We start from the raw sequence: 27,403 nt of genomic DNA, 5'->3' as shown, positions 1-27,403 counted from the left end.
GTCTGTGTAACTTGTTCAGTTTATGTCTCAGTTGTCGAATCTTATGTTCATACAAATATTTACACATGTTAAGTTTGCTGGAAGGGACAAATTCACTTACTGGATAGGGAGAATGCTAGACATCCATCTATGGAGAAACATAAAAAAATTACCTCTTTAAAATTTGAATATAATCAGATTCTCTCAGCTAAAATTGCTAAATCTTTTCTCTACGTCAAGCAAAAATATTTTGAGTTTGGTGACAAACCACACAAATTACTCGCCAGACAACTTCGAAAAAATGTGAGTGACCGAATGATTCACAAAGTTAAATCTGCATCTGGGGAATTACTCTCTTCCCCCAAAGACATCAATGACAGATTCCGTCAGTTTTATGAGACTCTATATACATCTAAAGCAGATCCTAACCCCTTAATTATGCAAAACTTTTTAGAGGACTGTAATCTTCCTGCCCTGAACCAGGAAGATTCTAACTTCCTGAATAAGGAAATATCTCTTGAAGAAATTCGAGAAACAATTAAATCTCTAAAGAGTGGCAAGACCACGGGCCCAGATGGATACCCTGGTGAATTCTATAAAACATTCAGCAACATGCTCTCTCCCTACCTGCACAAAATGTTGGTTCAGGCCAAGGAGGATGGAGCTCTTCCATCTACTTTGGATGAAGCATTCATTACAGTTATACATAAGAAGGGTAAAGATCCGGAAGAGGTAGGGTCATACAGACCAATATCCCTCCTTAATACAGACCAAAAGATTTGAGCAAAAACTAACAGGCTTAGCACTTTAATTGGCAAATTGGTCCATTCGGACCAGACCGGCTTTATCCCGAACAGAAACTCATTCTTCAATCTCAGGCGCCTCTTCAACATTATGTATTCTCAGAGGTTACCAAACGTGGACCTTGCCGTTATATCTCTTGACGCCGAGAAGGCTTTTGACCAAGTTGAGTGGTCCTATCTATTCAAAGTCCTACAGAAATGTAATATTGGAGATGGGTTCATAAATTGGATCCAGCTTTTATATAGGAACCCCTGTACGAGAATACTCACTAACCAATCATTGTCGCCCCGATTTAATCTTTACAGAGGGACAAGGCAGGGTTGTGCGCTGTCGCCTATGCTCTTCGCCCTAATCATTGAACCTCTCGCTCAGGCGATTAGATCTGATGCAGCAATACACGGCTATAATACTAAAGATACTCTAAATAAGATTTCCCTATACACAGATGACATTCTCCTCTATGTAACAGAACCCCAAGCTAGTATTCCAGCTATTCTTGATGTGATTAATTTGTTTGGTACCTTCTCGGGATACAGAATAAATTGGAACAAGAGTGAATTAATGCCCATACGGTTACAAAACACCTCCTGGCTAGAACATCTTCCAGTTATCTTCAGAAAAATGTACCTAAGAATTGTAGTTACCAAACAATATTCCTTACTATTTAAAGAGAATTTCCCCTTTCTGATGCAAAAACTCAAGACAAACATACAATTTGAGAACTCTCCCAATGTCTCTGCTTGGAAGAATTAATGCCATTAAAATGGTCTTTCTCCCACAACTGCTCTACCTATACCAGAACATCCCATACCTAAATCCTTTTATGAACAACTGGACTCAATTATCAATCCTTTCATCTGGGATTATAAAACACACAGGATAGGTAAAAAACACCTCTGCAAATCCAAAATGGAAGGAGGATTGTCTCTCCCAAATTTTATTACTGGGCCGCTGACCTCCGCGCTGTTACGTTTTTGCTGGATGACGCACGTCCGTCACCCAGCTGGCTTAGTATGGAGCGGGAGGAGTGTCACCCCTTCTCTATTGGTGCTGTGATTTTGTCGCCTGTCAATCTGTAGAGGTCACTTTATCGTAACAATCCTATTATACATAGCACAGTGCGAATCTTGAAGCAAATTAAAACCAACTTTGAGCTTAGACCAATGTCATTCATGCTCCCTGTTGCCAGGAACCCCTCCTTTGCCACCTCTAACCTTGATAACACCTTTGAGCAATGGTGAGAGTTGGGGATAAGTACCATAGTGGATTTATATATAGAAGGGACCTTTGCTTCCTTTGAGATGCTGAGGGAAACTTATAATCTTCCCAGAAATAACTTTTTCAGATACCTACAAATCAGAGACTATGTTAGAAAACACCTCCCAACATTTGGGAACGCTAAGCCTTCCATGTTTGACGGATGCATAAAAACATCCCCCACCTCAGACAAACTGATATCTCGTTTATATGATGCTTTTCAATCTGTTAGCACACCTTCTACAGATGCCATTAAGGCAAAATGGGAGGAAGAACTAGGGACTGACATTTCAGTGGCAGACTGGGAAGATAGCTTGGAGTATATCCACACCTGCTCCATTAACTCCAGACATCGTCTCATACAATTCAAGGTATTACACTATTCCAAAACCAAACTGCATAGGATATTTCCTGATACATTCCCTATGTGTGATAAATGGCAGGTTGCACAGGGTACACTACTCCACTGCTTTGCCCTATGCTCTAGCTTGTATGGTTATTGGTGTGGATTTTTTAGGATCCTCTCTGAAGTTCTGGAGACTTCAATTGACCCAGACCCGCTTCTGATAATCCTGGGAGTGTCTGATTCCCTAAACGGATTAACCAACCCTCAAAAACAACTCATCTTGGCAAAAAAACAAATCTTGTTGTTTTGGAAAAAGAGGGAAGCGCCCACTACCAAATTATGGCTCAGCGAATTGGCAAACACTGTACACTTAGAAAGAATTAGATATATTCTGAACAATAAACAATCAACATTTGATCAAATCTGGCAGCCTTTCCTCTCTTACTTGGACCATTCGGCGCTGTGAATTTGTACTTGTTAACGCACTCTCAATTGTAATATTTTAATCCACCTTTGGGCAGCATGTGCTGGCACCGCCACCCGAGCAGTCGGGAGGGGAACAAGGGGAAGGGATAAGGGGGGGGAAGAAGTGGGGGAGGGATAAAGGGGGGGAGACACCTACCCTCTTTCTTTCTACCTGTCCTTGTTCTGTATGTCTTGTAATATTTGTTTTGTACCCAGAACTCTGGGTCTTTTTGTTTGTCTGCTCTTTTATGTTTAGATAAGAATTGTATACCTGTCTTTTATACCTATACACCATTCTTGTGTGTGTGTTCAATAAAAAATATTTGAATGAAAAGTTTGGTGAAAATAAACAGTTGACAGTGAGAGGATGTTTCTTTTTTTGCCGAGTTTATTTTACACCTAGGGTTCCTATACATAACTTTAACCCATTTTATAAGACATTCTCCAAATTGAAATATCCTAGGCATTTATATATAAACTCCAGTCGTACTTTATCAAAAGACTTTTCAAAATCAGCTATGAAAACCAGGCCTGGTTTCCCCGATATTTCTTAGTATTCTATCATTTCCAGTACTTGTCTTATCTCCAATGCATCGTCCATGCAAAAAACCTGTCTGATTAGGATGAATATCTGACAATACCTTTTTAAATTCTATGCGCCAAGCATTTAGCATCACAACACTGAAGTGTAAGACGCCTCCAACTTTTCAAATGGACTGGATCTTTACACACACACACACACAACTTGGATCCTGTTTCAGTAATAATGAAATCAGACCTTGTTACGTGTTCAATAACCACTCCTATATAAAACACGCTAATAATGGTCCTCTGAATATATATCAAAAACAGTTTGGTATACTTCCACTGGTATGCCAGCCAGCACTGGAGTTCTCAGCCTTAAAGGCTTTAATTGCATCAAGAAGTTCCTCCTCTGTAGTTTGGCCTTCACATGAGTCTCTGTACAGTTAATTTTACATTATTAATAGGAGAAAAAAAAAATCCATATAATTAGTTTTGGTTAGTGGAGACTGAAAACATATTATTAAAGTACTTTACTTCCTCTTTCAAAATATAAATTTGGTGAATTATGCGTGACATCATTTGTAACAACTTTCAATGCATTTTTTTGGTAGCATTTCTATGTTAAAGATGGGAAGAATACACCAAATTCTTTCACATATTCCATCCAGTGCTGTATTTTTAGAATATATATATATATAAACACTGGATCTTGAATAAGTTCCCCCATTTCTTTTCTCTAACTTACTATGTGCCTCTATTGCTATCCAACTGTACTATTAGTCCTTCAACTTCCTTTGTTAACACGGACTCTTGATCTAAATTGCTTTTGTTTTATAGATGAGTACTGAATTGCATGGCCTCTAAAGGCCCATCAAGGGCAGATCCCCTTAATGTATGTCAGAAAGTCAGTTATAAAGTCTTCTGTCCTAGTTATAAACAAGTTATCATCCAATAGGCTTTGATTAAATTTCCAATATCCTCACCCACGTGGAAATTCTGTAAGAGTAATATGCCAATTATGTGATAATCCGACTGTATTCTGTCCCCCATCAACACTAACTTTTGGTGCCGGAGAGAATGACATAAGAAAGTAATCAAGATGACTAGCTTGATTAAGCCTCCGCCATGTATATCTCACTAGGTCAGGGTATTTAAGCTTTTATATATCCACTAATTCCACATTTATCCATGACATTCATGATTTACTTAAGTGCCTGAGGGTGATAGTTTGTAGTGTGATTTCCTTTACGGTCCATAGAGGTATTGAAAACCGTATTAAAATCCCACCATAATAATAATAATAATAATAATAATAATAATAAGAGTCTAGTGTTGCTTGTAGAGTTGACAAATACTTACATTTTCAAAAGAAGCTTGGATCATTATTTGGACCGTATAGGTTAATAAGCCATATCTGTTCATTGTCCAATAACATTTCAAATAATCCATCTACCTTGATGATCTGTTTGGACAATTTGCACATTTGGAGCAAAATTACTGTTAATATCATCACCCCTTTTAAATATCTTTGCCCATGGGAGAAATATACTTCACCCCTGAAGTCCTTTTTCCACAAAACTTCATCTAAAATTGTTGAATGAGTTTCCTGTAAACAATAGATCATATATTCCTTCTATTTTAGCCAAGTAAATACTGATAGTCTTTTCTTATTATCTGCTAAGCCATTACCATTATAACTGGCTATACTTATCTCACCACAGAGACAAGTTTCAATTCTATTTATCAAAATATACAGTTGAAGTCAGAAGTTCACATGAACAAGTTAATGACTCCAACCTAAGTGTTTCAACCACTCCACAAATGTCTTGTTAACAAACTATAGTTTTGGCAAGTCGGTTAGGACATCTACTTTGTGCATGACAAGTAATTGTTTACAGACAGATAATGTCACTTATAATTCACTGTATCACAATTCCAGTGGGTCAGAAGTTTACATACACTAAGTTGACTGTGCCTTTAAACAGCTTGGAAAAATCCAGAAAATGATGTCATGGCTTTAGAAGCTTCTGATAGGCTAATTGACATCATTTGAGTCAATTGGAGGTGTACCTGTGGATGTATTTCATGGCCTGCCTTCAAACTCAGTGCCTCCTTGCTTGACATCATGGCAAAATCAAAAATAAATCAGCCAAGACCTCAGAAAAAAAATGGTAGACCTCCACAAGTCTGATTCATCCTTGGGAGCAATTTCCAAACGCTTGAAGGTACCATGTTCATCTGTACAAACAATAGTACGCAAGTATAAACACCATGGGACCACACAGCCGTCATACTGCTCAGGAAGGAGACGCGGTCTGTCTCCTAGAGATTAACGTACTAAGGTGCGAAAAGTGCAAAAGACCTTGTGAAGATGCTGGAGGAAACAGGTACAAAAGTATCTATATCCACAGTAAAACGAGTCCTATATCGACATAACCTGAAAGGCCGCTCAGCAAGGAAGAAGCCACTGCTCCAAAATCCCAATAAAAAAGCCAGACTACGTTTTGCAACTGCACATGGGGACAAAGATCGTACTTTTTGGAGAAATGTCCTCTGGTCTGATGAAACAAAATAGAACTGTTGGCCATAATGACCATCCTTATGTTTGGAGGAAAAAGGGGGAGGCTTGCAAGCCGAAGAACACAATCCCACCCGTTAAGCACGGGGGTGGCAGCATCATGTTGTGTGGGTGCTTTGCTGCAGAAGGGACTGGTGCACTTCATCATGAGGTAGGATTTTTTTATATAAAAATATTGAAGCAATAGCTCAAGACATCAGTCAGGAAGTTAAAGCTTGGTCGTAAATGGGTCTTCCAAATGGACAATGAGTCCATACATCCTTCCAAAGTTGTGGCAAAATGGCTTAAGGACAACAAAGTCAAGGTATTGGAGTGGCCATCACAAAGCCCTGACTTCAATCCTATAGAAAATGTGGGCAGAACTGAAAAATCGTGTGCGAGCAAGGAGGCCTACAAACCTGACTCAGTTACACCTGCTCTGTCAGGAGGAATGGACCAAAATTCACCCAACTTATTGTGGGAAGCTTGTGGAAGGCTACCCGAAACATTTGACCCAAGTTAAACAATTTAAAGGCAATGCTACCAAATACTAATTGAGTGTATGTAAACATCTGACCCACTGGGAATGTGATGAAAGAAATAAAAGCTTAAATAAATCACTCTACTAGTATTCTGACATTTCACATTCTTAAAATAAGTGGTATCCTAACTGACCTAAGACAAGCAATTTTTACTCGGATTAAAATGTCAGGAATTGTGATAAACTGAGTTGAAATGAATTTGGCTAAGGTGTATGTAAACATATATATATATATATATATATATTAGTCAACATCTCCAGACATGAAAGAAGCAGAAGCAGAAACAAAACTAGTGTCTGTCTGCCGAATTGCGAAAGAGTCGCCAGCCAGGCAGCCTAGCTTCAATGCGTAAATCATCCTTACATCCTCAGCCCCCAGACCTCTCTTCATCAAATAGAGGCTCTGCCATCACATTACTACGAGACAGCTTTGGTGGTCCAACAGCTGAGGCCCAATGCATTCCCTCATACAAAACAAATCAGCCATTCATTCTGCTGCAGTGTTCCGTCCACACTGCGCACACACAAAGCAGGGGAGAAGCAGCATGGCAGCAGCACCTATTCTTCCTCCCCCAGCACCGCTGCCTTTGCTACAGGGGAGATGCCTGTTGCCGTGTCTTACCCTGATGGAGGGCTGTGTGCAGCAGCTCTGGCTGTGGGTCTCTCCCTTCTCAGCTCCACCTCAGCTTCCTTGCTGCATGCTCAGCCTGCCTCTGCCCACCCACCTGGCTGGCCAGCCTCCTCAGGGCTGTAGTATCCTCTCAGCATAGGCTTGCCTGGGCTCTGACCAGCAGCTCAGCAACAAGGCACCGGCAAATAATATACACTACCGCTAGCAAAACAATACGTTGCATTCTATTTTATTTTATTTTAAGCCATGGAAACAGACATATCCCAATGTGTTACTTGTTGTGTATTAGGGTTGTATCATTTGCACCTCCGTACTTAAGGTAGTTGTATAGGCAGAGCATCATGGGTAATATGTGTTGAGATGAGCACGTTCAAGATTAATGTTTGAACTGATTCCGGTCTCGTCATTATTGACTTGTTATAAAGATGTGGTTGAAGATATCCCTCGTGGTGTGGGGGCTGTGCTTTGGCAAAGTGGGTGGGGTTATATCCTGCCTGTTTGGCCCTGTCCGGGGGTATCGTCGGTGCCTGTGTGAATTTAAGTATGCTCTCTCTAATTCTCTCTCTCTCAGAGGACCTGAGCCCTAGGACCATGCCTCAGGACTACCTGGCATGATGACTCCTTGTTGTCCCCAGTCCACCTGGCCGTGCTACTGCTCCAGTTTCAACTGTTCTGCATGCGGCTATGGAACCCTGACCTGTTCACTGTGATTACAATTATTTGACCATGCTGGTCATTTATGAACATCTTGGCGATGTTCTGTTATAATCTCCAGCCCGCACAGCCAGAAGAGGACTGGCCACCCCTCATAGCCTGGTTCCTCTCTAGGTTTCAGCTTTCTAGGGAGTTTTTCCTAGCCACCGTGCTTCTACACCTGCATTGCTTGATGTTTGGGGTTTTAGGCTGGGTTTCTGTACAGCACTTTGATATATCAGCTGATGTAAGAAGGGCTATAGAAATACATCTGACTTGAAATTTGGCTATGAAACCCACAAGACATAAAATATTGACGATGAGTAAGTCTGAACCTACAGAAAATATTCTGTCCAGAAGAGGACCGTTTTTAGAAGTTTAAACATATTTTCCTTGGTACAGTCTAGGCTAATGATAGCTCATTGTATTGCTAGCAGAGGCAAGTGCATAGTCGAGCTAGCTAAGAGGGAGTTAGTGTCGCCATGGATGGCAGAAACAGATTTGAGAAGGACGTTGGAGCGGGAAAACAACGTGATTAAAAAAAAGGGAGGATATTTAGTTCAACTGTGAAGACTAACTTTAAAAATGAGCGAATTTGGAGTAAACATCAGTGCGTGAAGTGAAGAACACTAAATATTGCCATGGCAGAAGAAAACAATATTTAAGTGAGTGACAATCAGGAGCCTATTGAGAAATGAAAAATGTCTGGAATGGTTGGAAATATTGGACAGTTTGCTGAAAGTATTGAGCAGTGGAGCTCATATACAGAACGGTTTGAATATTTTGGTCTTGCAAATAACATTGATGAGGACAAAAATTGGGCCTACATTCAATTTACTTCGCAGCCTGCTACAGCCAGGCACTTTTCACCAAAACCACTAATTATTGCTCAAAGGTTTAGGTGCCACAGGAGAAATCAGAAAGTTGGAGAATCAGTGACAATGTTTGCTGTGGCATAAAATAAAAAAATGTTTATCAGAGTACTGTGAGTTTAATGATGTTCTAAATGACACCATCAGAGATCGACTAGTATGTGGGCTACGGAGCGAAACTACACAAAAGAGACTATTGACTGAAAGTAATCTGATTTTGGCAAAAGCAATTGAAGTCAGTGTGGCCATGGAAGAGGCTCAGCATTAGAGATCATCAGGATAAGTGCACAGTTGCAACTGAAAAGCAGAGACAGGGAAATCAAGGCACATGCTTCCACTGTAGTAAAGCAGGACATCAGGCATCTATGTGCTCGTTTAAGTACATGGATTGCTGAGTCAGTGGTAAAAAAGGTAAAAATTAAGAATGAAAGTCACACACTAATTATGCTGCAAAACATTTAATGGGTATAGCAACCAATGTTTTGTCACACAGTGCCTTCTCACTTGAAGGCACTGCGTGCCAAAACGTTGGTTTCTATACCCATTAAATGTTTGGCAGCATAATTAGTGTTAAACGTTTTCTTTTCATAGATTACTCTGTTAGTCAGCACTGAAAATACTTACTGTTGCTGGGGGGGGGGGGGGGGGGGGCATGGCTGTCTCTTGCTAGGTGCTTGCTAATGCGTATGGAGATTGTCTGACATGATACAGCTGTTCCCGTGTCATTCTACAAAAAGACACAAACACCTTCCACGTCGGCCAGCACACATTGTGTTAAAGACATACACAGGTGAATCCTTTGCTGTGAGAGGCCTCACGGAGGCCTCAGTTCAGTTAAACTTAAACGCTGCCACTACATCATGGAAGGAGACTATCTATCACTACTGGGTTGTTTGCAGTTAGATCACACTGGACTGGCAATCAGTGCGTACAATGACCGATGGAGACACAGGCCTATCCGCCATCTTAAAGAAACATGGAGAGGTATTTAATTGAGAACTGTGTATCATGAAAGACATTACAGTGAAGCTCAGCATTAAGCCAGACAGCAAACCAAAGTTTCTGAAAACATGACCTGTACCTTATGCTATCAGACCGAAAGTCGAGACGGACTTGGACACTAGTCAAGAACAAAGTACTGAAGCCGGTCAGTGTGAGTCAAGACACACAAGGGGCTCTTCAGGTAATGTCGTCTACCATTTGGAATCACAAGCACAGTGCTGTTCCAGAGGGTGACCATATCTTGAGTGGATTGCCAGGAGTACAATGCTACCTGGATGACATCCTTGTTACTGGAAAGGATGAGGACCATCTCCAGAACTTGTAATCTGCCTTAGAGATTGAAGGACTACGAGTTCGTAAGAACAAATGTGCATTCTTCCAATCGGTTCAATACCTCGGCCACGTCAGGCGCGATGGGACTTCACAAGGCTCCATCCAAGGTTAAGGCTATCTTGGATGCCCCAGCTCCTCGGATACTTTATCCTGAGCTTGGCAACAAAGCAGAAGTCACTGCATCAGTTGCTTTGTCAGGAAAAAACATGAAAATGGACAGAACAATGTGAGGAAGCATTCGTCAAAAAAGCAAGGAAATACTCCTGAAAACTGAGTCACTGACAAACTTCGACAAGTCATTGCCCATCCAACTAGCTTGAGATGCTAGGCCCTAGGTTGTGGAAGCAGTCAACCCATATCATGCCTTCAGATAAAAAGAAGCCGACTGCTTTCACATCAAGGACATTAAAAGCAGAAACTACGCAGCTGAAACGGGAATCCCTAGGCATCATTTTTGGAGTGGGTTTCACCAGTATCTGTAAGGGAGGAAGTTCAGCTACACTCATTCTGCAAGCAAAATGCAAAGGTGGGCTTTGTTCTTGTCAGCACACGCATGACATCAAGTACCGCAAGGCAGAACTGCATTACAACACAGATTGACTCTATAGATTACACTACCTGTAGTCAAAACAGAGTCACATCTCCTACCTCAGATAAGTGGAAAACGCACCAGTCACTTCAACACAAGTGCAGAGAAACACCAGAAGTCACCCGGGGTTATCTGAATGGATGAACATCAAAAGTAAAGCCGCAGGTGATGCTCCAGAACTGAAACCTTACCAGGAGAACTGAGCTGTCAGTACAGTCTGGTTGTCTGCTGTGGGCGAGGAGTCATCATTCTACCATCGCTGAGGAAACCATTGTTGCAACAGCTACACTGTGGAATGGTTTGCATGAAGGAAATCACAAAGCTACTTCTGGTGGCCTGGATTGGATGGAAAAATTGAGGAGAAAGCAAAAACATGTTCCTCATGTCAGAAGGTTCACAAAGTACCTCAACTTGCTTCTCTTCATCTGTGGGATTGGCCGGAGGAGGCGTGGCATCACATAAGTGAACTTCGCAGGTCCATTCAAAGACAAAAAGTTTCTCATGGATGCTCAAAGTAAAATGGCCAGAGTTTGCCATAATGAGGTCTACTACTGCTGAGAAGACCAGCAAGAAGCTTGTAGAAGTGTTTAGTCGGTTGGGAACCCCACTCCAACTCATTAGCGACTAAACGGACCAGAGCTAGTGTCCCAAGAAATTGCCACATTCCTACAAGTGAATGGTGTACAGCACATCAGGTCTGCACCGTATTCCCCATCTACTAACGGGCTGGCGGACATTCGTACAGACCATGAAACATGCCTTAAAAGCCTATCAGGGTCAAGGTACACTGCATCAATGCTTGAACAGCTTCCCGCTATCCTAAAAGGAGCACCCCACATGCAACCACCAAAGCTTCATCTGCATCACTACACATGAGGAGAGCTATGCACAAGCTTCGACTTACTCAAACCTCTGAACATAAAGGATACAGTGCGACAGCAACAGGAGAGTCAATTCAAAAGTCATGAACTAAGAGCAAAGGATGGGACTTTCAATCCTGGAGAAACGCTCTTAGCTAAGAACTACCTCAAAGGACCAAAGTGGGTTCCTGCTACAGTCATCTGGAAAAAGCACACAGATCAGTTACTGTTGAGTAAAGCAACACCATCAGAAACACCATTTGGGAGCGGTCCAGAACTGTTACTGGGTGACACCCTGACCCAGCAGTCGTCACCTAGGGGCTCACAATCACGTGACAAGACTGACACAGATTTTTTTATTTCACCTTTATTTAACCAGGTAAGCTAGTTGAGAACAAGTTCTCATTTAGAACTGCGACCTGGCCAAGAAAAAGCAAAGCAGTGCGACAAACAACAGCGTTACACATGGAATAAACAAGCGTACTGTACAGTCAATAACACAATAGAAAAAGAAAGTCTATATACAGTGTGTGCAAATGGCGTAAGGAGGTACTGCAATAAATTGCTGCAGCTGTACATAGTCCATCGGTATATAGCCCACCCAATTGACCTACCTCACCCCCCATACTGCTTTTATTTATTTACTTTTCTGCTCTTTTGCACACCAGTATCTCTACTTGCACATGATCACCTGATGATTTATCACTCCAGTGTTAATCTGCTAAATTGTAATTATTCGATTTATTGCCTACCTCCTCATGCCTTTTGCACACATTGTATATAGATTCTCTTTTTTTCTACCATGTTATTGACTTGTTTATTGTTTACTCCATGTGTAACTCTGTATTGTTGTCTGTTCACACTGTTATGCTTTATCTTGGCCAGGTCGCAGTTGCAAATGAGAACTTGTTCTCAACTAGCCTACCTGGTTAAATAAAGGTGAAATAAAAAATAAAAAAATAGGCCATAGTAGCGAAGTAATTACAATTTAGCAAATTAACACTGGAGTGATAGATGAGCAGATGGTGATGTGCAAGTAGAAATACTGGTGTGCAAAAGAGCAGAAAAGTAAATAAAAACAATATCGGGATGAGGTAGGTAGATTGGGTGGGATAATTACAGATGGGCTTTGTACAGCTGCAGCGATCGGTTAGCTGATGTTTAAAGTTAGTGAGGGAAATATGTCTCCAGCTTCAGCGATATTTGCAATTCGTTCCAGTCATTGGCAACAGAGAACTGGAAGTAAAGGCGGCCAAATGAGGTGTTGGCTTTAGGGATGACCAGTGCGATATACCTGCTGGAGCGCGTGCTATGGGTGGGTGTTATCGTGACCAGTGAGCTGAGATAAGGCGGAGATTTACCTAGCATAGACTTATAGATGACCTGGAGCCAGTGGGTCTGGCGACGAATATGTAGCGAGGGCCAGCCGACTAGAGCATACAGGTTGCAGTGGTGGGTGGTATAAGGGGCTTTGGTGACAAAACGGATGGCACTGTGATAGACTGCATCCAGATTGCCGAGTAGAGTACTGGAAGCTATTTTGTAAATGACGTCGCCGAAGTCGAGGATCGGTAGGATAGTCAGTTTTACGAGGGCATGTTTGGCGGCGTGAGTGAAGGAGGCTTTGTTGCGAAATAGGAAGCCAATTCCAGATTTAATTTTGGACTGGAGATGTTCACACCTATATCATCGCCCCAGTCCAAAGACATGGTTGTTGAGTCAGGTTGACTGCTATGAGAGATTGGTGGGTACCTAGATGCTTGATCTTGTAAAACAGACCCTCTCAACAGTTAATGTAGGAGGGGAGGTGTTGTGTATTAGGGTTGTGCCATTTGCACCTCCATACTTACTGTAGTTCTAGACACAGCACATCATGTGTTGTAATGAGTACTTTCTAGATAAATGGTTTAACTGATTCCGGTCTCATCATTATTGTAAAGATGTGGTTATGAAAGCCAGGGGCATCATGCACCCCAAAAATTGAAGGGGCACAAAAAGCTTCTGGATCTGCACTTGAGACAGCGTTTTTCACCACAACCATACAAAACAAATGAATTTCTCCCAGAAGAATGGCGTTGCATCCCTCCAATAGCATTTCAGACACTTGTAGAACCAATGCCAAGGTGCATTGAAGCTGATCTGGCTACCTGGGCAGCAGGTAGCTGAGAGGTTGAGTGTTGGGACAGTAACTGAAAGGTTGCTAGTTCAAATCCCTGAGCCAACTAGGGTAGAAATTTGTCACTGTGCCCTTGAGCATCACACTAGGCACTAAATGTTCTAGATAAGTGTCTACTAAAATGTAAGACACTTTGTTAGTATTTCCTTTATTTTGGCAGTTACCTGTAGTTAGACAAGCCATCTACTCGAATTTGATTGATAGACAGAAATGGCTTCTTGTTAATTAGTTATGAGGTTGGGGACATATCTGGGCTATCTAAAAGCAACTTCCTAAACTTGTTAGTTGGGGGGGGACATGTCACATGTCCCTGTGCCCCCTATGGGCATGACGCCTCTGATGAAACCCACAAGACATAATCGCACAAGCAAGAAAAACCTGAACTGTAACGTCACTCAAGCTGGCTTTTATAGATAATACAATAAAGATAATAAGAAAGCCTCAGTCAATGTATATGTTGTATTTCCATGGTACTGTAGGACTCCTAAGAATTTCCCCTGCCCATATTAAGATGCATTAGACTACTGTAACTCTCAAAGTGTGAAGCAAACCCTAGGAATGTTTACTGTAATTTAAGTAGCTTACTGTAAAACCATGCATGCAAATAAGCCACCCATCAGGTACAGTTTCAGATGTCTGAATGATGTCACATGTATAATCAGACATGATTCATCATTATGCAAGGTGACTGTTCAGTTGACTGCTACTGTAAATCAGTAGGAAAACAATTACAGCCTTTTCTTGCTCTTTGATTCCGCTGCATTCCTCATAAACATGGCAATAGACCTTCGAAAATACTTTGAATTAAAAATGTTTGCCTTTGTTGCTATAAAAAGCACATAACATCTTAATTAATGGGTTGTCTCTGTATGGATCCATCTCATGCTATTTCATTTGTACAGTCCAAGACGTTGGGATGAATTTGCCGTGCTCAACAGAAAGGTGTAGCGCTCGCTCCAAATAATAGCCTCTTCTAGAAGAACGCGTATCGGTGCGTGCCTCATTCCACAGGCTCTTCCATTTCGTTAAGGGTGTTAAGGAGCGCCTGCTCTAGAAGCGACTATTCCAATTACATTCATTTCCTTCTATTTACACAAATACATACTTATAGAACAGCTTTCCTTGCACTGCCAACTGTTTCCATCCAGTCTATACGGACTATCTGCAATATCATCGACTTAGGCTGGTATTCAATGTGTAACCGATAAGCTACGGGTTGATGTTCATCACAAACATGCATGTGCAAAAAAACTGAAATGCCACTCACCTAATTACAATTCAGGTGATCCATGTATGGGGACGTACAGTAGGCAGAAGCCAATAGCGCCAAACCTTCGCCGAACACTGTAATGTTGCTTTAACAGCTAAAACTATTTATGAATGAAACCCTATGCTTAAGACACACCCACCACCAGTCAGAGACGCACCACGTGACGTAAGTGATTGACGAGCAGGCGGAGGCGAGTGCTGAAGATCATCTGCATCCCTCCCTTCAATTAAAGTATTTGGGGGTGACGTTATGAATAGGCTTTCGGTGGAACATAATGAAAATAGGTACACCTAAATTCATATTATGTTTGGAATGAAGAATCGGTTCATTAATTACATTTTAGAGGTATATACAGATCGACAAGATGAAAAGTGAATAGGCCTTCTGGATGATAAGGTTATGTTCTGAACATTCTTATGTAGTAGGCTACTTTAATGTAGGCCATTTGAGCACCCATGGTGGGTAGGCCTGCTTGCAGCTCTATATTATTTACATCTGGTAAAACAGATCAGTAGGCTATCACAATGTAACTTTTGATTTTCTTTAATAAGGCAAGTCAGTTAAAAACAAATGATTTACAATGAAGGCCTACCAAAAGGCCTCCTGCAGGAGCGAGGCCTGGGATTAAAAATTAAAAAATGAAATATAGGACAAAACACACATCACGACAACATAATACTACATAAAGAGAGACCTAAGATGACAACATAGCATGGCAGCAACACATAACACAACATGGTAGAAACACAACATGGTAGCAGCACAAAACAGGGTACAGACAACATCACAAAGGGCAAGGAGGTAGAGACAACAATACATCACGCAAAGCAGCCACAACTGTCAGTAAGTGTCCATGTTTGAGTCGTTGATTGAAGAGATTGAGGTAAAGCTGTCCAGTTTGAATGCTTGCTGCAGTGAACTGAAAAGACGAGCGACCCAAGGATGTGTGTGCTTTGGGGACCTTTAACAGAATGTGACTGGCAGAACGAGTGTTGTATGTGAAGGACGACGGCTGCAGTAGATATTTCAGATAGGGGGGAGTGAAGCCTAAGAGGGTTTTATAAATCAGCATCAATCACCTTGATGGGTCAGCCAACACCTGATGATCGATCAAGGATGAAAAGTCTAAACGGAATCCTTGGGACGTCACCCCACTGAAGTGAACATCTGTAAGGGTTAAGGCAGGGTTTCCCAAATTTGGTGCACGTTTTGGTTTTTGCCCTAACATTACACAGCGGAAATAATCATCCACTAATCATCAAGTTTTGAATCAGCTGTGTAATGTTAGGGCAAAAACCAAAACGTGCAGCAAAGTTTGGGAAACCCTGCCTTAACCCTTACAAATGTCAACTTCAGTGGGTTGACGTCCCAAGGATCCCGTTTAGACTTTTCATCCTTGAATGATCATCAGGTGTTGGCTGACCCATCAACGTGGTTGATGCTGATTTATAAAACCCTCTTAGGCTTCACTCCCACCTATCTGAAATATCTGCTGCAGCCGTTCTGCCAGTCACATTCTGTTAAAGTTCTGGGGTCCCCAGGACCGAGTTTGGGAAACGCTGGGTTAAGGTTAGGGTGAGTGTTAAGGATAGCACTAAACAACAGCTGATAATTTGTTACATTCTAACAGCGCCACACTCTGGCAGTAAAGTATGAGATGTTTCACACGACCATAAATAAGCATATACTTATTCTGGTTATTTACAATAGCAGAATATACACAAAATATGACTTATTTAATTTTAAAGATCACACTGAACGACACACGGATTTCAGATGAAACATTGAATCTTTGGATTGAATGCGTCTCTGCTGGAAAATAACTACATTTCCCTTCATGCTTTGAGCACTCATAAGGAATTGTGGGTAGGCTACCAACGTCCTTGTCCTATCAGGCGCACACTGTTTGACTGACTTCACACAAGGGCTAGGGGATCCTTTCGCTTCGGGTTGAACCTGAATTAGATTTATTCCACGAAAATGATGGCAGCAAGGTTTCTCCGTCGCTTTATTCCTGTATTGAGGCACGCAAGATGTTATGCCGATGCACCCTCAGGCGCTTCCCAGATGTCCTTCACATTTGCGTCGCCAACTCAGGTAAGCGAACCCGGGGTTGGCAAGGCTTTTGGGCCTACTAACGTAGTAAGTTGTCTAGATAGCTCCTTCTCATTTTAATATACATTATGAAAACCTTATGCATTTTGCTAGTTATTCATGTAAATATGACCAACATTACCTATATGCTTAGGTGTGGTTAGTTAGCTTGAACTTGTCACCAGTCTGTGGTGCACATAGTTGTAAAAAGGGACGGTCGAGCATGGATATTCCAACCAAGCCTACAAAGCTTGTCAGTTTGACATTCCTACTGTCAGTGTTGGCACTTGCTAGCTTGCAATTGTTAACCGTGAGTTAACTACTTTAGCTAGCTAACGTTAGCTACCAAAATGTTTGGTCACAGGGCCTTGCAGTTTCTGTTATTATGTCACCTTGAGAATAGAAAAGGAATACTATTCAATTGTTAGTAGTACTTTCTGAATTATAACTCGTTGGCTAAGTATTTAGTCGTGTGCGGACTGCACCATTTTAGGCACCCATATAGCTATTCTGCAAGCTATGTATAATTTAACCTTACACTTCAGCTAACTAGTTATTAGATATCACTAATACTGATTGCGTCTGACAGTACGCTATTTGCTTGCTAGTTGGATACACAATGTCATACCTCGCTAACTACATAACTCAACAGCCAACATTAAAGATGAATTGAAGAGAGAAGTATGCACTTGCTATTTAACCTCTGTCAGGCAGTAATGGCATATTAACATCATAACTATCTGGAATGCACCAGGACCTCAAAATGGAGTAACATAACACCTCAGTAAATATGCATAGACTTCATTCATTAGAAACAACAATCTAGTACTGCATGCACAGATTGTGTATATTTCCACATAATATTGAAACATCCCACTTCAATTCTCATCTGAAAGGCAATAATAGTCAAGTACAGTAATGTCTGCTTATGTTTCTCCTTCTCCTCCCAGGTGTACTTCAAGGAGGCCAGTGTGAAACAGGTTGATGTGCCCACACTGACTGGTGCTTTTGGTATCCTCCCTGCCCACGTCCCCACGCTGCAGGTCCTCAGGCCTGGCGTGGTCACAGTGTTCAACGATGACGGCTCCGCAGCTAAATTCTTTGGTAAGATGTGGCTTGATCATGTAGATGGAATAGTGGGTGGGTCTCATGACCTCTGTCGTACATGATGTGAGAGGGGATCATGGTTCAGAATTGCCCACTCCCAAATCAAACCCTACTCCTTTTCCCCTAATCTCTAGCTCCTTGCCTAGGCTACATCTAAAATGGTTGGAGTTGGATAGGTGTAGCAACATTGTGAAAATACCACTTTGTAATAATCCTTTATGAAATGGTAGGACAGTGTCTGACCAATGTATTTTCACTGCTGCTGTATTATCTCGATACTAAACTCTGGTTACTAAAAGCAATCATTTCAAAGTGAATTAACTTAATGTACCAAATGGGGACAATACTTGCACATGCTTTCAATGTTGAAATTCCTATTAATAGAAGCATGATTGCAAGGGTCAGTTCCATATCAATATCTGGCCACTAATATGGACTATCCAGCAGGGGTCAGGCCTGTCTCGATTTGTGGGGATAATGATGACTGTGTCCTAGACTGAGAGAGCTCACTTTTTAGTGTAACACTTTCAAATTGTAGGCTACTTCCATGATTTTGAAATCAACTAAAACAAAATGGCACATTTGTATCTGTGGCTGCACTGAACTTTAAGAGAGGCTTGCTGGTGCAGTCAGTGCATTTAATTAACTTCAATGGTGTAGTCCTACTGCTGGGTGGTATGATGGCTGGGTGGAACAGGTTGGTATGTATATTCACAGATGCTGTGTATGTTTTGCAGTGAGCAGCGGGTCAATCACAGTGAACGCAGACTCCTCAGTGCAGCTGCTGGCTGAGGAGGCCTTCCCCTTGGACCAGCTGGATGTGGCTGTAAGTAACACCAACTCCTATAGACCGATGTAGTAGTATTTCTATGGTAATGGGTGGGGAACTCTGGTCCTTGAGAACCACAGGTTTAGCAGGCTTGTGCCATCAACACACCCTGACTTTAGTTATCAACTAGGATAATCATAGTAGCTAGTTGGAGCGTGATTCGTTTTACCAGGTGTGTTAGAGCTGGTCTGGAAGACTGGCGTAGGGATGACCTCTGTTTTCGCATGCTTCAATTGTGGAACAAGTATTCTGGGTCATGCTCATTAATGACTGTCCCTCAGAAATAAAATGTTTGCCTAGCCTTAAATGGATTCCTACCCAATTTAAGAAGTGCCCATCCTCGACATTAGTTTTAAGCCATTCTCTAGATTAGGCTTACAGGAAGACTCACGTGATTGGGAAAGCCAGGCTAGAGAGGTGTGATTGGCAGGCTCATTCAGCCCATGCAGAGCCAGTCAGTCATTGATTGATTGAAACCCAACAGGAGCCCTTTACCAATCCCAGTGCCCTTTATAAAGACGATAACTGTGTACAGCTCTCCTCAGTCAGAACTTTGTAAAGCTATGAAGTAAACCTTCCATGAAATGTCCAAATCCCATCCTCAACATTAGTGTATTGCACAGCATTGGCCCAAATGTCAGTCAAAACATGTCAGTGTGTATGAAATGTCCCCAAGGCCATGTTGTTCATTCAGAGCCACATCAGCCAATTACACACGTTTATCATAGAGGTGCTCGTTCTCTCTTTGACCCTGCTCAAGGAGGGCACACACTGTCAACTTGACTCCATAGAAATAGATGATTCCCCCCCCCCCCTCTGTGAGATAAAAATGCACAGGAGGCCCTGCTGTTAATAAGGCAGGAAAGGTCAGTCACTGTTGAGTTATAACAGATGTGTCAAGTCCCCGCTGGGAGACCTTTAACTAATGTTTGGCATTTCTACGCTGTAAACACTACTGTGACAAATGGGCCTTTCACAGGAAAGAGGCAACGTGAATTTGCTATGCTAGTCTCTCTCTTCCCAGATATGCTCCCTGACCTGCTTTTAACATAAACTGGTATATTGGATTGAGTTCATGTGTCTGCCTGGAAGAATCATAAAGCGACATAGGCTATGCCCCCATTATGTTATTGCCCCAATGAGCCATAACTGTATAGGTTTCTGTAGCTGGAGCATCGCTGAGTTGATGAAGTGTTTCCCCTGACAATGCTTACACTGGTCTGGCTGCCGAGCTCTGACCCATGTCTAAAAAATTATTTGCCTCAATTGGTTATTCAGTAAAATGTGAGAAATATAAAGATAATGTTAGTACTGTGCTAGCATATTTAGTGTGCATGATATCTAACACATTGCATCATAGTATACATATGCAGAAACTGTTAATGTATTGACGTGTATCTGACGCCTCTCTTAGGCTGCCAAGGCCAACCTGGAGAAGGCCCAGTCTGAGATGGCATCAGCATCTGACGAGGCTGCCAGGGCTGAGGTCCAGATCAACATAGATGCCAACGAGGCTATCGTCAAAGCCCTGGAGTAGGCCGTGGGACTGGTCTCTGTGGTAAGTGCTGCAGACATATCTTTGTGGTGGTAAAGAGTATATGAGTCTTGCATCCTAGACCTTGTTGAAGTACCTTTTAAAATGCATCCCACCCATGATCATTTAGTCCTTGATGCTATCACTGATGCGTATTTCTAAAGTATTACCTGCTGTTCACACTTGCCGAGATAATCCACCACCTAGCTCCCAGCGACCGGTCATTTTTAATGAAAGGAGGAGACCTGAAGGGAGACACAGCGACTTAAAGGTCGGCGACTAGCGCAACAGCCAATCGGGAGGGCAGCTCTTGCTGGCAAGCTTTGATATTGGCTAGCAACAAATGATTGACATATGCATTGATCCACCCACCAGGGGGATCACAACGACTTGATGGCTGATTATCTTGGCAAGTGTCCATCCAGAGGTAGCATTCAAACAGGGTCTTTAGCACACTCAATGTTATTTCTAGATTACTTGTTGTTTATTTGTTTAAAGCCTGCGTACTTACCCAAATCATATTTTCTCCTTTGTTCTAGATGTCGTGTTGGTATAACAGAAATGAAAATTCTCCAACTTTGTTTGTTTCCCTGCCCCGTCAAGTCAGTAACTGCAAGATCTCATGCTTGCTTTGTACAGTGGAATGAAATTACCAATAAATTAATTTGGATTTACCTGTCAGTAATTTTTTGTTGTCAGTCATTTTTTGTCTTTATGTCCCTCTTATGTCGGATTCAGTGAGTGGCATTGTGAGCCCATTATTATAAGGGGAAAGTGAACGAACATTCTGTGTACAATGTGTTCCTATGGAGCTTGTTGCTGTTCTCATTTCTGCCACTTGGTGGCAGTGTTACCACATAAACCATGGTAGGCCAGTCACAGCAAGTCTGTCCCTTTGTGGTGAGACTACCACTTCAACCAAGGGTAGCTATTATAATCACATTTTGGTTCAGCTATGTTGTGATTTATCACGCCTTATGATTAAAGGCACTGAATGATATTTTTGTCCAATATTGAATTCTGTCTGCATGCTAATTTTGTTGTTGGACATTTTGTCAGGTGGTTCGCTTAGGTGTTACTCAATGACCCGGGGGGGTGGCTGCTTTTAAAGGTCTCCATTACTCCCTCTTTATCCCTAGGCGTGAGCATGTTTATACTGTGAGTCAATGTGGTGCTGCCAGGAAAGTTGCCCGTTTGAAACCGAATGCAGTGGCATTGAAGAAAATGCCTCTGGGTTCATGTTAATGTGAGCGCTCCAGAGTTCTAATCATGTGTGGACTGGATGCTTTCAGAGTTCCAACCACGACCGGTTTTCTGAATGTCACAACTCTAGCCAGGCCCATTTTACTAGTGAGCAAGCTTCTGTTGAAAGACTGGCCCCTAGCACCTTTTTTTGACATTAACTCTGTCATAACCACATTTGGACCCATGATGGAACTGTCAATTGTTTTTAAAGCCTGCTCATTAAAATTGGTATTTAATGAGGTGCTGGCTTGTCACCTCTTGAGGTTCCTACCTTGTCAGCAAACTCCTTACTCTGCCTTTGACCAGCACACTGTATATCCATAGACTAGACAGTGGAAAATGTGGATCAGTTTCTGCAGGCAGAAGCAGGAACATGACACTTTATTAGGTTATTCCATGCTAAGTGTTATGAAGCGGACAACGTCATGTGATTCACAATAGTGGAAACTCCAGTTTCCATTAACATGGGATATTTAAAAAGCCTCCACATCCTGTCTCCTTCCCAATCTGTCACTCTCTCACCGAGTCTTGTTCCAGCTGCACAGCCCCTGGGCCTGAAGGCAGAACCGCTCTGAACAGGCCAGGACCCGGAAGGAGATGAAACAATCCTGTCAGACATGTTTATTCAAGATTTATTATCAGTATGTAGAAACCTGATATTGATCCAGTTTAGTCCCCTTAAAACACCCCTTTTATAGAAAGCTGAAGCAGAAAATGTCCATGCGCTTCGTCAGCATGTGAGGTGTTTGTAAATCAAACTGCGCAGGCTTACTCGCATACTGGGCGTGAGATCCAAACAATGGGTTGTGATCAATTGACAATATCTACTTACTAGTTTCTAAGCAGTGACTCCAGTTGGTGACGCTGTGGATTGAGAAGTCATCTAGAGGGGGATGCCACTTTCGGGAATTGCAGTTAGTGTACAAATGACAGGGAAGGGGAGGCCATTTTGGGGCTTGTCCTGTGGCATTAGAATGAGATCCCTGAGGAAGCTGTAACTGAATCAAGTGAAGGCAGAGAACAGGGACACTGTGTTCCTATTGAGCACTTGAATGGCTCAACCATGTCACAACATGACTCCATAGGCTGGTTAAATGCTTTCTGACCACTAATCAGTCCCCCTCTGCTGCACCAGTCTTACTCAACTGCTATTAGAGTCTACGCTGAAAGATAGTTTCTTATCGCGGTTAACCCAGAACTAAAATCTTGCGTCATTTGGTCAGATATCTACGCTACCATTTGTTTACTAGTCTGTCCCCATTCATTTTTACGTATCTATTAACTTCACCCCTAAAACATCTCACAAGTGTCTTCAGTATAAAGGGCTCTCACTGGATACTTGTTTGTTACACCTATCCATTGCCTTTATTCCAATGTAGTTGTAAGGCTCAATGTACATATTCATGTACAGTTCCCAGTGATTTTTTTTTTTTTGTATCCTTTGTGGCCTCCGTCACTCTATCAGTGGTCTACCTGACAAATCCATCTTGTTATTAATATTAATACCAGCCCTTCACTGTAGGAAGGTAGCTCATTATGCAAAATAATATAACCTGTGTAATTATATAACAAATGAATAAGTACATTTTAGAAGTGTGTAATTTGGAGAAGATTTAAGTATCAGTGGTGAAAGTGTTTTGCTTGTGGCAGGTGGTCTTTTTTGAGATGGTATTGGGAGCGTGCTGTGTGAGAGGAAATGAAAGGCCTTCGAGCATTTGTAAAATTAGAGGGTTGGGAAATCAAAAAGGTATGTTAAATAAAATGTCTTGAGGATAGTTGCTAAAGTATATCTGAATTACACACATGTCACCAACAGCGAAATCATCAACCACCAATTAGATCGGTATTCAGACACACACAAAACAATAGAATTCAATCCAGGTTGTTTGTCTGTGTAGTGTGTACTAAAGCTAGCAGACACCTGTACAGCCTGGGGCAAAGTCAAGCTTGGCTGTGCACTGAGGCAGCAGAGGGCTAAACTGATTGAAGTACCTGACCTTTTGGTGGTTCTGTGTAAAGAGGGGGCCTGCAGACTCTCAGTCAGCTGTCAGATACTGCATCCAGGCTGGGAGTGGGAGTTGGGGCCTGACTCTGGCGCCCACGCCACTGACCCACTTCTCTTCTTCTCACAAACAGCCAGCCAGGGGACCAGCTAGGTAACGTTTCCACAAATAGGAGTTTGGGGCATTTCGGAGAAAGTCGCCAATCCGCAACAAACATCCTGCTGCTGGCTTGAGGTAATTAGCTTTGTGGCTAGGAGCAAATGGTCTTCACTCCACACAGAGAGATGCATCTCCCTGTGCTCCATTTGGCAAATCTGACCATAATTATATCCTCTATCCAGCTGATTCCTGGTTATAAGCAAAAACTAAAGCAGGAATTACCAGTCACTCGCTCAATACAGAAGTGGTCAGATGACGCGGATACTACGCTACAGGACTGTTTTGCTAACACAGACTGGAATATGTTCCGGGATTAATCCAATGGCATTGAGGAGTATAACACCTCAGTCATCGGCTTCATCAATAAGTGCATCGACGACGTCGTCCCCACGGTGACCGTACGTACATACCCCAACCAGAAGCCATTGATTACAGGCAACATCCGCATCAAGCTAAAGACTAGAGCTGCCGCTTTCAAGGAGCGGGACACTAATCCGGACACCTATACGAAATCCCGCTATGCCCTCAGACGAACCATCAAACAAGCAAAGCGTCAATACAGGATTAAGATGGAATCCTACTACACCGGCTCTGACGCTCTTCTGATGTGTCAGGGCTTGAAAACTATTACGGACTACAAAGGGAAACCCAGACGCGAGCTGCCCAGTGACGCGAGGCTAGCAGACGAGCTAAATGCCTTTTATGCTCGCTTCAAGGCAATCAACACTGAAGCATGCATGAGAGCACCAGCTGTTCTGGATGGCTGTGTGATAAAGCTCTCGGTAGCCGATGTGAGCAAGACCTTTAAACAGGTCAACATTCACAAAGCTCCGGGGCCAGATGGATTACCAGGACGTGTACTCAAAGCATGCCCGGACCAACTGGCAAGTGTCTTCACTAACATTTTCAACCTCTCCCTGACCGAGTCTGTAATACCTACATGTTTCAAGCAGACCACCATAGTCCCTGTGCCCAAGGAAGCGAAGGTAACCTGCCTAAATGATTACCGCCCGAAGCACTCACATCGGGAGCCATGAAGTGCTTTGAAAGGCTGGTTATGGCTCACATCAACAGCATTCTCCCGGATACCCTAGACCCACTCCAATTTGCATACCGCCCCAACAGATCCACAGCTGACGCAATCTCAATCACACTCCATACTGCCCTTTCCCACCTGGACAAAAGGAACACCTATGTGAGAATGCTGTTCATTGACTACAGCTCAGCGTTCAACACCATAGTGCCCACGAAGCTCATCACTAAGCTAAAAACCCTGGGACTAAACACCTCCCTCTGCAACTGGATCCTGGACTTCCTGATGGGCCGCCCCCCAGATGGAAAGGGTAGGCAATAACATGTCTGCCACGCTGATCCTCAACACTGGGGCCCCTCAGGGGTGTGTACTTAGTCCACTCCTGTACTCCCTGTTCACCCACAACTGTGTGGCCAAATACGACTCCAACACCATCATTAAGTTTGCTGACGACACAACAGTGGTAGGCCTGATCACCGACAACGATGAGACAGCCTATTAGGAGTAGTTCAGGGAACTTGCAGTGTGGTACCAGGACAACAACTTCTCCCTCAATGTGAACAAGACTAAGGACCTGATCGTGGACTACAGGAAAAGGCGGGCCGAACAGGCCCCCATTAACACCAACAGGGCTGTAGTGGAGCGGGTCGACAGTTTCAAGTTCCTTGGTGTACACATCACCAACGATCTATCGTGGTCCAAACACACCAAGACAGTTGTGAAGAGGGCACAACAAAACCTTTTCCCCCTCAGGAGACTGAAAAGATTTGGCATGTTTCCCCAGATCCTCAAAAAGTTCTACAGCTGCACCATCGAGAGCATCTGACCGGTTGCATCACGGCCTGGCATGGCAACTGCTCGGCATCTGACCGTAAGGCGCTACAGAGGGTAGTGCGTACAGCCCAGTACATCACTGGGGCCAAGCTTTCTGCAATCCAGGACCTATATACTAGGCGGTGTCAGATGAATGCCCATAATATTGTCAGAGGCTCTAGTCACCCAAGTCATAGACTGTTCTCTCTGCTACCGCACAGCAAGCGGTACCGGAGCGCCAAGTCTGGGTCCAAAAGTGTGTGTGTGTGTTTGTGTGTGTGTATTCCTGAAAGAGAGCATTTTAGAGTTTTTGCTATGGTTTATTATCTGTATCTAAAACCATGTGAACACACACAGTGCACCCCAGCCTTCCTTTGTTCTGTGCTGTTTAAAGCTGCCTGTCCCCTTCCTAGAGAGAGCCGAGATGGGGCGCATTTTATGTCTGAAATGTGCTGCATGTTTGCATGCAATGAGCTCTGAGTCATCGCCTTGGGCTTTCTTCAAGGAAATCCTTACATTTTTCACACCTTTGATCCTCATTCAGTTGTGCGTTCATGCCAGCATAAAAAACATCTTCCTCACACCTTGATTTTACAGACACTGCTAGAGTGTTCCAATTCAAAGACATCTGTTTCTTCCCCTCTCCGCCTGAGGTTGTTCAAAACAAAATGGTGGGGCTAGTCGTGACTGCCTTGGCTGGGATCAATGTGTAAAATATCCCTGGCTCTCCCTGGGGCTGCTAACAATGATGTTTGTGGCACTGGCATTCCAACAGTAGGGTAGGACAGAGGGGGAGACGGGGGAGAGATGAGTGGAGTGCCAGGGTGAGGCTGTGGGCACAGGGGTCTGTAAATGCGTTGACCCCCTCCACTTTCTAACACTGTTGTGTGATTCACTAGGTAATTGGGGGAGAGCTCATCGAGGCAAGCATGTTCTTTCAGAAGGCCTATGTGCTGTACATTTAGATTGAGTCAGATAGTCTGGTAGAAAGTAACCTTGCAGCAGTGCTGAAAAGATCATAAGTGTTCATTTGCCAAGCCATTCATGTTCCTTTGGCCATTAACTATGTTGGGAGAGAGAGGGGTTTTTGAGATGAGCGAACACTTTCATATTTTTGTATGTCCTCGTGACCTTTTTATATCATCCTGTGGTCACTTACAGTCAATTCTACATGTCATTCACAGCATGTTGCTACAATAATACTGCATGGCGGGCCGGACGGATGGGAGGGCCTCTTCTGGTGACAGTTGTGGGTGACAGTGCTAGCATGTAGATCCTGGCCAAGTCATTCCCTTTGCTCTTACCAAACAAGGGGCTAGGGCCTTTTGGTTGGCACCATCTTTTGAGTTAGTTGTGTTTTGGCTGTGGAACTTTCCTGTGAGATGTCCATCAGAGGGATCTGGGATGGGATGGTCTTTGTTTTCCTGCCCGATGGGAATTTAAAGAAGACTTGTGAACACACATTCTCCTGTTCTGGTTGATCTCTCTCTTGCCATAACACAGAGCACCACAAAGGAATGTGTTTGTTTTACACACACAACGGTGACACACACACATATACACACAGACAACTAGAACTCTTAAGAGGGTCAAGTGTTGTCTCAGACATGTCAGTGTACTTCTAATAGCCTGGTATGTCCAGATAAGTATAATGTGGTTATATGAGTGTAAGGACCTGTTATTGGA

At 42.8% G+C, this 27,403-nt stretch overlaps 2 protein-coding genes across 4 annotated transcripts in view; one reads left to right on the top strand and one right to left on the bottom strand.

Moving 5' to 3' along the window:
• The window catches only part of LOC129810881 (voltage-dependent calcium channel beta subunit-associated regulatory protein-like), a 56,962-nt gene extending 41,947 nt beyond the window's left edge, over positions 1–15,015 (bottom strand). For 2 of the 3 annotated variants that reach the window (XM_055861847.1, XM_055861850.1), the window contains exon 1: positions 14,898–15,015. The gene's annotated coding sequence lies outside the window, so the exon portion shown is untranslated. Of the gene's footprint in view, positions 1–7,096; positions 9,133–14,897 lie in introns of those variants that run through there. The other variant, XM_055861849.1, reaches the window with a different exon arrangement.
• A 1,738-nt stretch (positions 15,016–16,753) lies between these two features.
• Positions 16,754–21,138, top strand: atp5f1d (ATP synthase F1 subunit delta). The gene is made up of 5 exons (XM_055861846.1): positions 16,754–16,997; positions 17,945–18,098; positions 18,839–18,927; positions 20,345–20,488; positions 21,004–21,138. Exons 1-4 carry the CDS (start codon positions 16,881–16,883, stop codon positions 20,465–20,467), a joined length of 483 nt encoding a protein of 160 aa, XP_055717821.1. The 5' UTR covers positions 16,754–16,880; the 3' UTR covers positions 20,468–20,488; positions 21,004–21,138.
• Positions 21,139–27,403: the final 6,265 nt, after the last annotated feature.

This window comes from Salvelinus fontinalis, chromosome 14 (assembly GCF_029448725.1).
Source record: "Salvelinus fontinalis isolate EN_2023a chromosome 14, ASM2944872v1, whole genome shotgun sequence".
Taxonomy (NCBI): Eukaryota; Metazoa; Chordata; class Actinopteri; order Salmoniformes; family Salmonidae; genus Salvelinus; species Salvelinus fontinalis.
The sequence above is the reverse complement of the archived record's forward strand: the minus strand, read 5'-3'. Positions and strand labels throughout refer to the sequence as shown.

Excerpts from the sequence above, each read along its gene's own strand:
- atp5f1d (XM_055861846.1), top strand. The coding sequence starts at position 16,881 with ATGATGGCAGCAAGGTTTCTCCGTCGCTTTATTCCTGTATTGAGGCAC. Across the intron at positions 16,998-17,944 it reads CATTTGCGTCGCCAACTCAG|GTGTACTTCAAGGAGGCCAG; the intron begins GTAAGCGAACCC and ends TTCTCCTCCCAG. Across the intron at positions 18,928-20,344 it reads TGGACCAGCTGGATGTGGCT|GCTGCCAAGGCCAACCTGGA; the intron begins GTAAGTAACACC and ends CGCCTCTCTTAG.